The sequence below is a fragment of the Sapajus apella genome, unplaced genomic scaffold (genome assembly GCF_009761245.1).
Source record: "Sapajus apella isolate SASKATOON/1434 unplaced genomic scaffold, GSC_monkey_1.0 scaffold10, whole genome shotgun sequence".
In the NCBI taxonomy this organism is placed as follows: Eukaryota; Metazoa; Chordata; class Mammalia; order Primates; family Cebidae; genus Sapajus; species Sapajus apella.
This window is the reverse complement of record NW_022436950.1, coordinates 2,010,737-2,024,348: the sequence shown is the minus strand read 5'-3', so window position 1 is coordinate 2,024,348 and position 13,612 is coordinate 2,010,737. Positions and strand designations below refer to the sequence as shown.

The window sequence follows — 13,612 nt, the reverse complement described above, 5'->3', positions numbered from 1 at the left end:
CCAGTGCTTTGAGAGAGCTAGATAGGAGGATCACGTGCAGGAGTTCAAGACCAACCTGGGTAGCATAGCAAGACCTTTTCTGCAAAAGTAAAAAACTAAAAAAAATTAGCCAGGCATGGTGCTGCATACCCGTATCCCAACTACTTGGGAGGCTGAGATGGAAGGATTATTGAACTTAGAAGTTCAAGGCTGCAATGAGCTGTGATCACACCACTGCACTCCAGCCTGGTTGACAGAATGAGACCCTGTCTCAAGAAATTGGTCGGGTGTGGTGGCTCATGTCTATAATCCCAGCACTTTGGGGGGCTGAGGGGGTGGATCACTTGAAGTCAGGAGTTCAAGACCAGCCTGGCCAACATGGTGAAACCATGTCTCTACAAAAAATACAAAAATTAGCCTGGTATGATGACACGTGCCTTTCTGTAATCCCAGCTACTCAGGAGGCTGAGGCAGGAGAATCACTTGAACTCGTGAGGCAGAGGTTGCAGTGAGCCGAGATCGTTCCACTGTACTCCAGCCCGGGTGACAGAGTGAGACTCTATCTCAAATAAATAAAATAAAATAAAAACCAAAGGGAACACAATGTTGAACCAAAGAGGCAGACACAAAGGGATGTATACTGTGTGGTTCCGCTTGTACTTCATAAAGGGAAACAAGCACGAGGTAAACAAAACAGAGCTAGGTACGCACAGACCCAGGGCTTGGTCACGGGGAAGGCAGATTGGGGTGGTCTCAGGAAGGGACACACGAGGAGCTTTGGGGATGCTGGCAGTGTGCCTTCTTGACCCAGGTGAGGGTTGCAGGTATCCCCTTCATCGTTTTGTTAAGTGGTGCATTGATGTTTTATATGCTTTTCTGTATGTACATTAAAAGATTAAAATATGTGTTGGCTGGGCACGGTGGCTCACGCCTGTAATCCCAGCACTTTGGGAGAACAAGGCGGGCAGATCACGAGGTCAGGAGTTCGAGACCAGCCTGACCATCTGATCTTGAAACCCCATCTTTACTAAAAATACAAAAATTAGCCGGATATGCTGGTGTGCTTCTGTAACCCCAGCTACTTGGGAGGCTGAGGCAGGAGAATTGACTGAACCCGGGAGGCGGAAGTTGCAGTGAGCCGAGATCTCACCACGGCACTGCAGCCTGAGCAACAGAGTGAGACTCCATCTCAAAAAAATAGGAAAAAAAAAAAAAAATACGTATTTACAGGCGGTTTTGCTTGTGTGTTTAAGGGATCCAACTTGACCTGCATTCAAAGTGAACATACGGTTTATGAAGAAGTTTGGTGATGGAATATTTCTGGATGAACAGGACACTTAGAATAATTATTCTGTCATTCTGTGCTTTTCTTTTGTAAATTGAATGCAGGTATTCCTCCGTTTATGAAGAAAACGACCTTTTTTTTTGAAACAGAGTTCTGCTGATTGCACAGGCTGGAGTGCAGCGGTGCGATCTCAGCTCACTGCATTCTTGAGTTCTTGGGCTCAAGGGCATGATCTCAGCTCACTGTAACCTCTGCGTCCCGGGCTCAAGCCATCTTCCCACCTCAGCCTCTTGAGTAGCTGGGACCACAAACATGCACCACTGTGCCTGGGTAATTTTTCATAGAGATGGAGTTTCACCGCGGTGCCCAGGCTGGTTTCAAACTCCTGGGCTCAAACCATCTGCCCGCCTTGGCCTCCGAAAATGCTGGCATTACAGCATGAGCTACTGTGCCCAACCTAGAAAACAAACTTTTGACAGGTTATGTATAAGTCAGTTCCTGAGGTCATGAGATTTGTATGTGTATGTAATTTGAAGCAAATACTTAACTCTTTTGATTTATGGTCCACCCCCCGCCACCCTACAATTAATCAGGCTTTTGTTTATTGAGTTTGCTTAATGTTGGGTAGAGCTCTGCTCTGGAGTGTGGCTGACCAGTCACATCCAGCAGCGGGGCAGGGCAGGGGTTGAAGGCCTCCACCCCCATGCGCCCTGGATCCTGCTTCCGAGAGGGACTTCTGGCAGCATCTAAAGGCCAGACTTTTAAGGTACTCTTTTCTATACGTTTTATTTTATTTTGGATTTATGGGTACATGGGCATGCTTGTTTGTTAATGGGTGGGGATTTGGCTTCTGGTGTACCCATCACCCAGTGGTGAACGTCGCAGCCAGTGGGTAATTTTTTAACCCTCTCTCTCCCAACCCTCCCCCATTTCGGAGTACTCAGTGTCTATGATTTCCATCTTTATTTTTTAAATTTTATTTTAAGATATTTAAAAAATAATACTTTTAGCTGGGTGTGGTGGCTCACACCTGTAATCCCAGCACTTTGGGAGGCTGAGGCAGGTGGGTCACTTGAGGTCAGGAGTTGGAGACCAGCCTGACCAACATGGTGGAACCCCATCTCTACTAAAAATACAAAAATTAGCCAGATGTGGTGGCAGGCACCTGTAATCTCAGCTACTTGGGAGGCTGAGGCAGGAGAATCGCTTGAACCTGGGAGGCGGAGGTTACAGTAAGCCAAGATTGTGCCCACTGCACACCATCCTAGGCAACAGAGCAAGACTCTCTCTAAATAATAATAATAATAATAATAGTTATTATTCTCTTGAAGGATTACAGTTGAAATTCAAAGAAACAAATCTCTAAGGTCAATAATTTTTTTTATATGACTTATAATCAATAACTATAAATTTAAAAGTCACTAGAAATGCAAATGCCCATGTTTCTGGGGACAAGTGTGTGTGTGGCAAAATGCAAATAAAATAGTAAGTCCCAGAAGTAACTTTTCACCTGAGAAATTGTAGAAGCATTTTCTGAAAAGTGTGTGCGCACACATGAGCACATGAAGTGGCCCAACACTGAGACGCCTTGCCAGAGGCCTTCCTGCCAGAAGGCAGCTGAGTAAACAGTCTCCAGCCTGCAGGAGAAGGGAGGCCAGCCAGGTAGAAGGCTGGAGGGGACAGAAGGGGTAGCTTTGAGTCCCCTCGAAACACACGTGGGCTGCCTCCTCTCTGTTTGCGTAACCTGGAAAAACTGCCTGTAGACACTGGATCCACGGCAGGGGTGCCACAAAAAGGTGCTGTGGGTGGTTCTGCAGTGTTCACAGCAGACTTCCTCTGAGCTCAGGATCACCAGTCTTTCAGTAGAGAAAAGAGCTTTGAGATTAATTTCATAGCTGTGGGTTACTTATATTCTTAAAATGGAGATGGGGAAGGAAGTGTGTCAATGAGGAAGGTAAATTACTTTTTAATGAAAGAACTTGTCTGGACATGACTGCTTGTTAGGTGGTGCTGATAATATATATATAAATACTTTTTTCATTGTGCATTAAAGTATCTCACACATGCCTGGCTAAGACTCTTTTGTAGCCAGCAAGTTAACAGGAGGTAAAACGACTGTATCAGTGCACAGGAAAAAGCGCCCATGCTTCGTCCCGGGGGACTTGCAAAGCTGCTTCTTTCTGGGGAATAAATTTACGATAATGGTTAACATCTATTTGAGGGTTTACTATGTGCGAGGCACTGAACTGCTTACTTTACATTATCCCATTTAATCTTACCTGAAGGATAAATATTATTATTTCCATTTTATTGTGAGGAAGCTGAGGTACAGAGAGGTCATTCCAAGGTCATAAAGTTAGGAGGTGGTGAGGCTGGGTTGGCAGTGGGCCCCAGAACCTGCAGGGCACTGACGGCGGGTCCTGTTGCCCCTGAGTCCTCCTATGGTCTAGGTGGTTTTAGGTCATATTTTGTGTAATGACAGATTTTCTTTGCTTTTTTGAGAAAAAAAAAGGTCTTGCTCTGTTGCCCAGGCTGGAGTACAGTGGCACAGTCTTGGCTCACTGCAACCTCCTCCCCCTGGGCTCAGGCAATCCGTCTTCCTTAGCCTCTTTAGTAGCTGGGACTATGGGTGTGCATCACCATACCTGGGTAATTTTTGTACTTTTTGTAGAGATGGGGTTTTGCCATGTTGCCCAGGCTGGTCTCAAATTTCTAGCCTCAAGTGATCTGCCCACCCCAGCCTCCCAAAGTGCTGGGATTACTGGCATGAGCCAACATGCCCAGTCATGACAGATTTTCAATGTTTTTTCCTCTGTTTCCAGAAATTAAGCAAATTGTGTATGACTAATTCCTGTGTGGAGATAGTAGATCCTTAAACTACTGTCAGACTTAAAGTCTTTAAAAACAAGGTGGTTTTTATCTGGAAAATTGTTGGTATATCTGCATGAGCAACATGTAATTCGAAGTCTGTCATCAGAGAGGTGTGCTTTTTAAAGCAAATAATCACTGCTTGACGTATTCACCCTACCCCTTCTATGTTAAATTAAACGAAAGCTTGGAAATTGGCAGAATTGTGGTGTTTTGCAGCAATGTATTCCAGTGCCTTTAGGATAATAATAAAAGTCTGTCCTGACTATCATGATCCCAGCCCAAGTGTATTTATTTTAAAGTCTTAATCTCTTAAAAATAAAATTGTAAGTTTTAAGATTAGTGTTCCAAATTCCGCTTGGTTTTGTGCTATAGAAATATGAGGAGTTTGGCCAGATTACCTCTTAGTGCCTTTTTCTATGTTGTAACTCTCCAATTTTATAAGACATTTGTTCATATTAGTCTCCTACCCTAAGTCCTGTACTCTAAACAGTTTTCTATTAGAGTTAACGTGATGCCAAATGCACAGGAATTACTTAACAGTCATTGTGAGTGGGTTTTAATAGAATTTTAAATTTCTCAACTAAGTCAGTGAGACCTTTACTAATTTGTGTATAATAAAGACAATATATTTTTCACTTGGGAAGTAGTTTTTTTATTGTATTGAATTCATTTCAGTCATTTAGCATCTTAATTTAAAGGCATTTATATAGCCTTTTAAAAATTAAACCTTTTGAGATAATCATAATTCATATGCAGTTATAAGAAATAATAGAAGCCCAGGTGTGGGGGCTTGTGCCTGTAGCACTTGGGGAGGCTGAGGCAGGAGAATCGCTTGAGCCCAAAAGTTTGAGTTCAGCCTGGGCCACACAGGGAAACCCTGTGAGAGTAGAAAAAGAAATAATAGAGATACACTGTATGCCTTTTGCTCACTTTCCCCAGTGATTAACATCTTGCAGAACTATAGTACATTGTCGGCCAGGATATTGACGTTGAAACAGGATCCAGAACATTTTTATCACCACAGGGATCCCCCTTGTTGCCTTTTTATAGCCACATCTTCTCTGCACCTCGAATTCTTCCTTAACCCCGGCTACCACTGTCAGTTCTCCATTTCTGGAACTTTGTCTTTCAAGAATCTTGTATAAAAGGAATCCTATGGCATGTAACCTCTTGGGATTCACTTTTCTCATTCATAATCCGCTGAGGGCCATCCAGGTTGTCCTGAGGATTTGCAGTCTGTTCTTTTTTCCTTTTTTTTTTTTTTGAGAGGGAGTTTTGCTCTTGTTGCCCAGGCTGGAGTGCAGTGGCACAATCTTGGCTCACTGCAACCTCCACCTCCTGGGTTCAAGAAGTTCTCCTCCCTCAGCCTCCCAAGTAGCTGGGATTGTAGACATGCACTACCACACCCAGCTAATTCTGTCTATTTAGTAGAGACAGGATTTCTCCATGTTGGTCAGGCTGGTCTTGAACTCCCAGACCTCCTCTGATCTGCCTGCCTCGGCTTCCCAAAGTGCTGGGATTATAGGCGTGAGCCACCGCAGCCAGCCAGTCTGTTCCTTTTTTTTTTTTTTTTTTTTGGTTGTCAGACAGAGTTTCGCTCTTGTTACCCAGGCTGGAGTGCAATGGCGCGATCTCGGCTCACCGCAACCTCCGCCTCCTGGGTTCAGGCAATTCTCCTGCCTCAGCCTCCTGAGTAGCTGGGATTACAGGCACGCGCCACCATGCCCAGCTAATTTTTTGTAGTTTTTTAGTAGAGATGGGGTTTCACCATGTTGACCAAGATGGTCTCGATCTCTTGACCTCGTGATCACCCGCCTCGGCCTCCCAAAGTGCTGGGATTACAGGCGTGAGCCACCGCGCCCGGCCAGTCTGTTCCTTTTTATTTGTGGAGTTTTACCTGGAATGGATGCTCCACAGTTTAGTTAACCAATTACCCGTTGAAGGGCACGGGGGTCATTTCCAGTTTGTGGCTACTTTGATTAAAGCGTCCATAAACATTTGTGTATAGGTTTTTCTGTGAACATGAGTTTCATTTGTTTGGATAAGTGCCCAGGAGTACAATTGCTGGGTGATGCAGTAGTTGCATGTTGAGTTTTACAGAGAACTGCCAAACTGTTTTCCAAAGCGGCCATATCTTTTTATGTTCTCATCAGCAACGTATGAGTGATCTAGTTTCCCCCAACCAGCATTTGATGTTGTCACTATTTTTTATTTTAGCCATTCCGATTGTTGTGTGATGATAGCTCATTGTGGTTTGAATTCGCATTTCCTTAATAGCTAACGATTTCGAACATATTTTCATTTGTTTGTCGGCCATTCTAGTGAAATGTCTCATTGTGTCTTTTGCGCATTTTCTAATTGAATTATTTGGTCTCTTGCTGTTGTGTTTCAAGAGTTCTTTGCATATTCTAGATATCAGTCCCTTACCAGATGTGTGATTTGGAGTTGTTTTCTCTCACTCTGTAACTTTTCTCTGCAGCTTCTTAACAGGGTCTTTGGCACAGCAAACATTTCAAACTTTTGTCATGTTTTTGGTGTCAAGTCTTCAGACTCTTTGCCTGGTCCTAGATCCCACAGACTTTTTCCTCATATGTTTCTTATCTTAAAGTTTTATAGTTTATATTTTAATCCATAGCCCATTTCGAGTTAATTTTTGTTTAAGATATGAGATTAGGTCAAGGTTTTGTTTGTTTGTTTTTTGGCTCGTGCATGTCCACTTACCCCGTGTCAAATGGTGCAAGGCTCTCTACTCTATTAAATTGCTTTTGTACCTTTGTCACAGATTGCTTGGGCTTATGGGCATATTCATATGGATCTATTTTTGGATTCTCTGTTCTGTTCACTTGATCTATGTCTCTCTGTCAATACTGCACTGTCTCGATTACTGTAGTTGTATAAAAAGATTTGAAGCCCATGCAGTGGCTCAAGCCTGTAATCCCAGCACATTGGGAGGCCGGGGTGGGAGGATCACCTGAGGTCAGGAGTTCAAGACCAGCCTGGCCAACATGATGAAACTCCGTCTCTACTAAAAATACAAAAATTAGCTGGGCATGCTGGTGCACGCCTGCGATCCCAGCTACTTGGGAGGGTGAGGCAAGAGAATCGCTTGAATCCAGGAGACAGAGGTTTCAGTGAGCCGAGATCATGCCATTATACTCCAGCATGGGCGACAGAGTGAGACTCCATTTCAAAAAAAAAAGCCTTGAAATTGAGTAGACTGGTTAGTTCTATCTTTATTCTTTTTTTGAAAATGTTTTAACTATTGTAGTTCCTTTGCCTTTCCATATAAATTTTAGGATAATCTTGTCTATACAGAAAAGTTGGCTGGGGTTTTGGTAGGATTTGCATTAAACATACATATCAATTTGGGGAAAATTGATGTCTTTACTATGTGGAGTCTTCCAATCCATGGACACAGTGTGTCTTCCCATTTATTTAGATTTCCTTTGATTTCTTTCATCTGAATCATTTGGTTTTCCATTTCCAAGTCCTATACGTGTTTTGTTAGATTTACAACTAAGCATTGTCTTCTGTTGAACAATTGTAAATGGCACTGTATTTTTAATTTCAGCGTCCATGTGTAATATTGGGGTTCAGGGATTCAGGGTGCCCTCAGCTCCTCTGAGAGGTTGTTTCTCCAGGTTCCTGGTCTCCTGCACTCTCAAGAATGAGAGAGGGGACAATGCCGGACTCAAACGTGTTTGTAGAAAGTGATTTATTTAAAGAGAGAGAGAAACAGGAGAAGGAACAGCTAACTCTTACACTGAGTGAGAGAATCCAGAAAGATGGAATCCAGGAGAGGAAAGCAGCTTCTACACTGAGTGGAAGGGAAAGGAGAGAGATGGAGTTTAGGAGGGGAGACAGGCTTCCACGAGAGTGAGGAAGGGGGACTCCCGAGGGGAGATCCAAGAGAGAGAAAGAGGGCTTCCATGAAGGGAGTGTTTGTGGAAGGGGACCCAAACATGGATTCTGAAGGGGTGTGAAAGAAGGGGACTTTTAACCTGGCAGGAACCCCCCCACCACCACCTTCTCTAAGACCCCAGGCCAACGAAAAGTCTTCTGCTGGAGCGATGGACTTAGTTTCTTCCCGCGTCCCCGAAATTTAAACATAAACAGTTAAATCTCCTGATGGAGGGAAATGGGAGGGGGGGCATGGCACTGGGAAATTCTTGCCCTTAAAACTCGCCCCCTTCTGGACCCGGAAAGAGAACACATTCCCTCACATGCTCATTGCTTGTACATAGTAATACAGTTGATTTTCATATGCTCATCTTGTGTACTACAACCTTGCAGAACTCACTAGTTGTATGAGTTTTACTTTTTATTTAAAGTCCCAATTATTTAACACTTTATGTACCAGACATTATGCTAAAGCTTTCTTGTAGTTGTCCAAGCCAGTAAGTGGTGGAACTAGGATCTTGATACATAAATCATTTATCCACTGCATTAGTTCATTTCACAAATTCTTCATCAGAGCTTATTTGAACCACAATGAATCTAGACACAAGGTCCTGCCCTCCTGAGCCCACAGCCTGAAACTAGTAGAATTAATACAAGTGATGTAGCCATGGTAGGTTCAAACTAAATGAGTTAATTGATTACAACTTAATGCATTTACTAGTTCATTCTGTAAGTGGGTGAGGCAAGGAAGGGCACCTTAGCCAGTCTGGAGTGCGGTGAGGTATCCAGGGAGGGCTTCCTAAAGAAACATTGTTGCAGGGCCTCGTGGCTCACACCTGTAAACCTAGTGCTTTGGGAGGCCAGGACAGGAGGATCACTTGAGCCCAGCAGTTTGAGAGCAGCCTGAGCAACACAGCGAGACCCTGTCTGTAAAGAAAGAGAGAAGAAAGGAAAGAGGAAGAAAGAACCCATGCTGATTTTCCCAAGCTTGATTCTTATCAACTCTCATCAGTTTTTGACATTCAGAGATGTCTGTGATGAAAGCTCATGTGATGAGAATTCTAAATGTTGCTTGTCAAAGAACCCAAGAACTCCTGGCCAAAGCCGAATGCGGCTCTCCACTGGTCTCTGCATCCTCCTCACCTCCTTCACCTGCTGCTGTCTCAGCCCTGCCCCTTCCACCTGGCCCCTGGCCCCCGGACTCTGGCCTCTCTGAGTGACCAGCACAGTTCTAAGTCGACCTGTCTGCCTGCTGGCTGTTGCTGGGTGCCACTGGGTGCTGCTGGCACTGGTTCCCCTGCACATTCTCCATGCCTTCCTTTCCATGGCACCAGTTTCTGCCTCTCCTTTGGGTTTCTTTCCCTTTTCCTCCTTGCATGCTGGGTTTTGGAGTCATTTGAGATGGAAGGTGGGCCATTCGAGTAGCTGTAGGGTCAGACCCTCTTTCTGCCAGTTCATTTGGGAAAAATCTTCCATGTCACTAAGCTCTTGTAACACTAGCTACAAAAGTTGCTTGTTTGTTGGGAACTAAAATCTGCCAGTATAGAGATTTGCTCTCAGATGGATTTCCAGGTAAAGACAGACCCCCGTTCCCATCAAGCAGAGAAGGAGTGGCCCCTCCCTGGCACTGCCGTGTCCACTGATGGCATGCAGCATTCAGGGCCACTCTGTCAGGCGGCATAGCTCTCCCTTTGCATGGGAGTGGGTGTCCCACAGCCAGCACTGTCCCTGCCTGCGCCTTCCCTCCCACCCCTGTGGCCGTGTGCTGAGTGCACCAGCGCCTGTATTACCTTTGGACTGAGGAGGCGTGTTCCTCTTCCCATGTCTCCCTGACTATAGGAGAGATCTCTCGTCTTTGAGTCGGCGTGGAAGAAGGAGAAGGACATCGTTTCCAAGGAGATAGAGAAGCTCCGCATGTCCATCCAGACCCTGTGCAAGAGCGCACTTCCCTTGGGGAAGATCATGGACTATATCCAGGAAGATGTGGATGCCATGCAGAATGAGCTGCAGCTGTGGCATGCCGAGAACAGGCAGCACGCTGAGGCTCTGCAGCAGGAGCAGAGGTGAGGGGTATTGGAGGGGGGTAGTAATGGGGAGGGGGCCCAGCAGCAGGAGCAGAGGTGGGGGTGTTGCAGAGCAGGGGAGTAATGGGGAGGAGGCCCTGCAGCAGGAGCAGAGGGGGTCGTAGTGAAGGGGGGTAGTCATGGGGGGAGGGTCCTGCAGCAGGAGATTTGGGCAGTAGCAGAGTGGGGTTCCCAAAGTGGATGGCGACTTTGCTGCATATGTTCTTGTCCCAGAGGCTGTTCTTTATATAATTTAAGGACTTCAAGCTTATCATTGAAGAAATGTTAACTACTGCTTTTATAAATCTCATGTTTGACTTCACTTTTGGTTGTGGCGGGGGTCTTGGAAATAAGAATACATTTTATCCTTTTCTTTGGATGAAATGAATAATTCGCTTTTGTTGTCTTTCAATGTCTGAATTAAGAAGCCCACACACACTGTGATGAGTGACAAGCCGCTGGTTTTGTTCTCCCTCAGTATCACAGACTGTGCCGTGGAGCCCTTAAAGGCTGAGCTGGCGGAGCTGGAGCAGCTGATCAAAGACCAGCAGGACAAGATCTGCGCGGTGAAGGCCAACATCCTCAGGAATGAGGAGAAAATCCAGAAAATGGTGTATAGTATCAATTCGACCTCGCGAAGGTGAACACTCAGAAGTTTCAGAGATGAAAAGTCACCCCAGTTTAAAAGCAAAAAGGAAGACAGAAAATCGTTACTCTTTAAGTTCCAGTTTGCTAAGAAAATGAACAGTTTACAATGTTATTATCCAGCTAATTTTCAGAGCTTTAAAACTGTAAGCATGTTAAGTGTATTAAAAACAAACATGTTTTCTTACCTCCTTCCAGATGAAATCCTGGCTAGTTATAAATAGCGCTTCCAAACACCTCTGAAAAGTTTTTCTGAAAGCCTGTTCTTTGTGTTTCTGCTTCATCCTGTTTAGCTCTGTACCAGAACTCTCTAGCAGGTAAGTGGTGTTGGCATACCAAGGGAACAGTGGTCCTTTATTTTGGTTTAGTGGAAAGACTTTCAGAGGTCACTGCCGAATGAAGGATGACTGTGTACTTTCCGATAGGCACTTTATAAGTAGAATGAGGCCTGAAAATGAATACATTATATTTTTAATTTCCATTTGAAAGGGCTAATCTCAGCCTGTCTCCATATAAGTTGCGAATCAACTGGATTGCTTTTGTTTTTTGACCTCTTTTGTAATTGCATGTACTTCTCTATGTAATTTTCTCCTTGTTCTCTATTATCTTTTGCTTATGTTTCTAGTCCTCAAAGTTCATAAATTTTCAAAGGAGATTTCAGTGTGGCTGTTGTGGACATTATCTGGAAATTGTCATGGGCCACATCCTCGCTCTCTTCAGCATCTTACCCTGGTGGTCCTTGGACAGGCCAGCACAGCTCCTTGGAGTCCTTGTCCTCCTCAAGAGGGGCTTGCTCTGCGAGGCATTGGCATCATGCCTTTTCCTTTGCATATGTGCACACCTGAGAGACGGGAGCTTAGAAAAACTACATAAGGAAGACGTGAAAGGATGCACTGATTTACAACATTTTTTTGATGTTAGCCATTTTTTTTGGAAATTGTTTTTTAAATCAAAGGTTTTATAAAAAAACATGGTTTATAGTTTTTCACTTACAGAGACTATTGTAAATACTCAGCAGAGTCTTGAGTTATTGTATGAAGCATTTCACTGTGTTTGAAGACATACTTAGAGATCTTAAGGTCTGGATCCTAATACCTTTATTTCTTGATAGTGTGTTTATTATGTAAACTAAGGAGTGCCATTTAAATTGTGAGAATTGCTTGGTTTTGTTTCTTTTTTATTGAGACAGAGTCTCATTCTATTGCCCAGGCTGGAGTACAGTGGCACCATCTCGGTTCACTGCAACCACCGCCTCCCGGTTCAAGGGATTCTCCTGCCTCAGCCTCTTGAGTAGCGGGGACTACAGGTGCACGCCACCACACCCAGCTAATTTTTGTATTTTTAGTAGAGACGGGGTTTCACCATGTTGGCCAGGATGGTCTCGACCTCCTGACCTTGTGATCCACCCACCTCGGCCTCCCAAAGTGCTGGGATCACAGGCGTGCGCCACTGCACCCAGCCAGGTTTTGTTTCTTTAAGGATTAGCATAAATGGCACGGTTTGGTTTTTCTTCATACAGTTTCCAAAATGAATTCCGTACTAAGGTAATTTAGTGATTTTCTGAGCTGAGTAAGTTCAGGAGCAGGTTATTAAGATCTGCCATTCTGAAATGTTGGTTTTCTTCTTCCTACAGTGCACCATAAAATTCTGTTTGATCAGATTATATTAAATACATTTTGGGGGAGCAGAGGGACATTAGTTAAGTAGTCCTTCATGTATTTATAATCTCTTTTCTACTGAATCAGATGACTTAGCCGTGAGCCTGAATGGCCCCTGCCTCACTTCAAGTTAAGATGTCCGCTTTTTATGAATTTGTATATATAAATAGAATTTGAGGGTTGCAAAAAATTGCATACATTGTATGTAAGTAAAATTTTTTATGAAGTAGTCTGTCAAATTGTATCATAACGTTTATTTTTCTTTTATACATAAATCATTAAAAAAATCACATATTTTTTCCATAAGTGTATGGATTGTGCAGTTCAATTCACACATGGAAAAATCATAAGCATTTGGATTTTTTATTTTCAAATGTGTGCACTTGGTTTTTCTTGTGAGGAAAGTGCAGGGAAATAGACTTTTCATTCATATTGCGACACTTTATCTCTTTTCAGTACGAATTGAAGTCTTACAAGACAGGTAAGCATTTGGCAGAGATTGTAAGATCATTTGTGAAGTTTTAGAAGGTCTCTACGTGTGATTGTTACTGAATCTTATTGTAGACACTAGATCCTGATCTTACTTAATTTGAGAAATTTAATTTTTCTCTTATTTTGAGAAAATACACAAATGGGATTATTTTTCTATACTTTGGTTTATAAGTTTTCAGGAAGTAGTGGAGTCATACTTCAGGAATTTGAATTTAAAAGTTGAGCTGATGGTAATTTATATTCAAAGGAAATGCATAATAAACCTTTGGAAGAAATAGTTCAAGACTAAAATGCAGCTTTCTACTTTTATATTCATCCTTATTTTTCTTTTTAATAATCAACTTTAAAAAACTGAAATCTATCAAGCAAAATGCTGTCATTTGGTGACACAAAGTGCTACTTAGGGTTTGGGCAATGTGGAATTGTATTCAATGTATTGACAAGTGCCCCCGAACTATTCTGGCACTGCTCTTCTGAGCTGCCCTGGACCGAAGGGTGTATCTTCTGTTGGTCGACGTGCCCCGTGTCGTGGCATGTGAATAAGAGAAAAAATGGCCAGGGCCTTTGACCAGCTTTTGGATCAGTAGCCAGTGCGTGAGGCAGCAGCAAGCAGGACCAGCAGCCTGTTTGGGCTTCCGTAGGAATCCGCTTCAGAAGGAGGCCACGCCCAAGCAGGATCACGGCTCAGCATGTCACCATCAGAAGGCACTCAACACCCA

The 13,612-nt window shown here is 43.7% G+C and overlaps 1 protein-coding gene across 1 annotated transcript in view; it reads left to right on the top strand.

The window, feature by feature from the left end:
• Positions 1-13,179, top strand: part of TRAF3IP1 (TRAF3 interacting protein 1) — a 45,387-nt gene extending 32,208 nt beyond the window's left edge. Inside the window, exons 4-5 of the mRNA XM_032277731.1 lie at positions 9,875-10,098; positions 10,577-13,179. Of these exons, the coding sequence (XP_032133622.1) occupies positions 9,875-10,098; positions 10,577-10,742 (390 nt within the window). The 3' untranslated portion in view covers positions 10,743-13,179. The remainder of the gene's footprint in view (positions 1-9,874; positions 10,099-10,576) is intronic.
• The last annotated feature ends 433 nt before the right edge of the window (positions 13,180-13,612 follow it).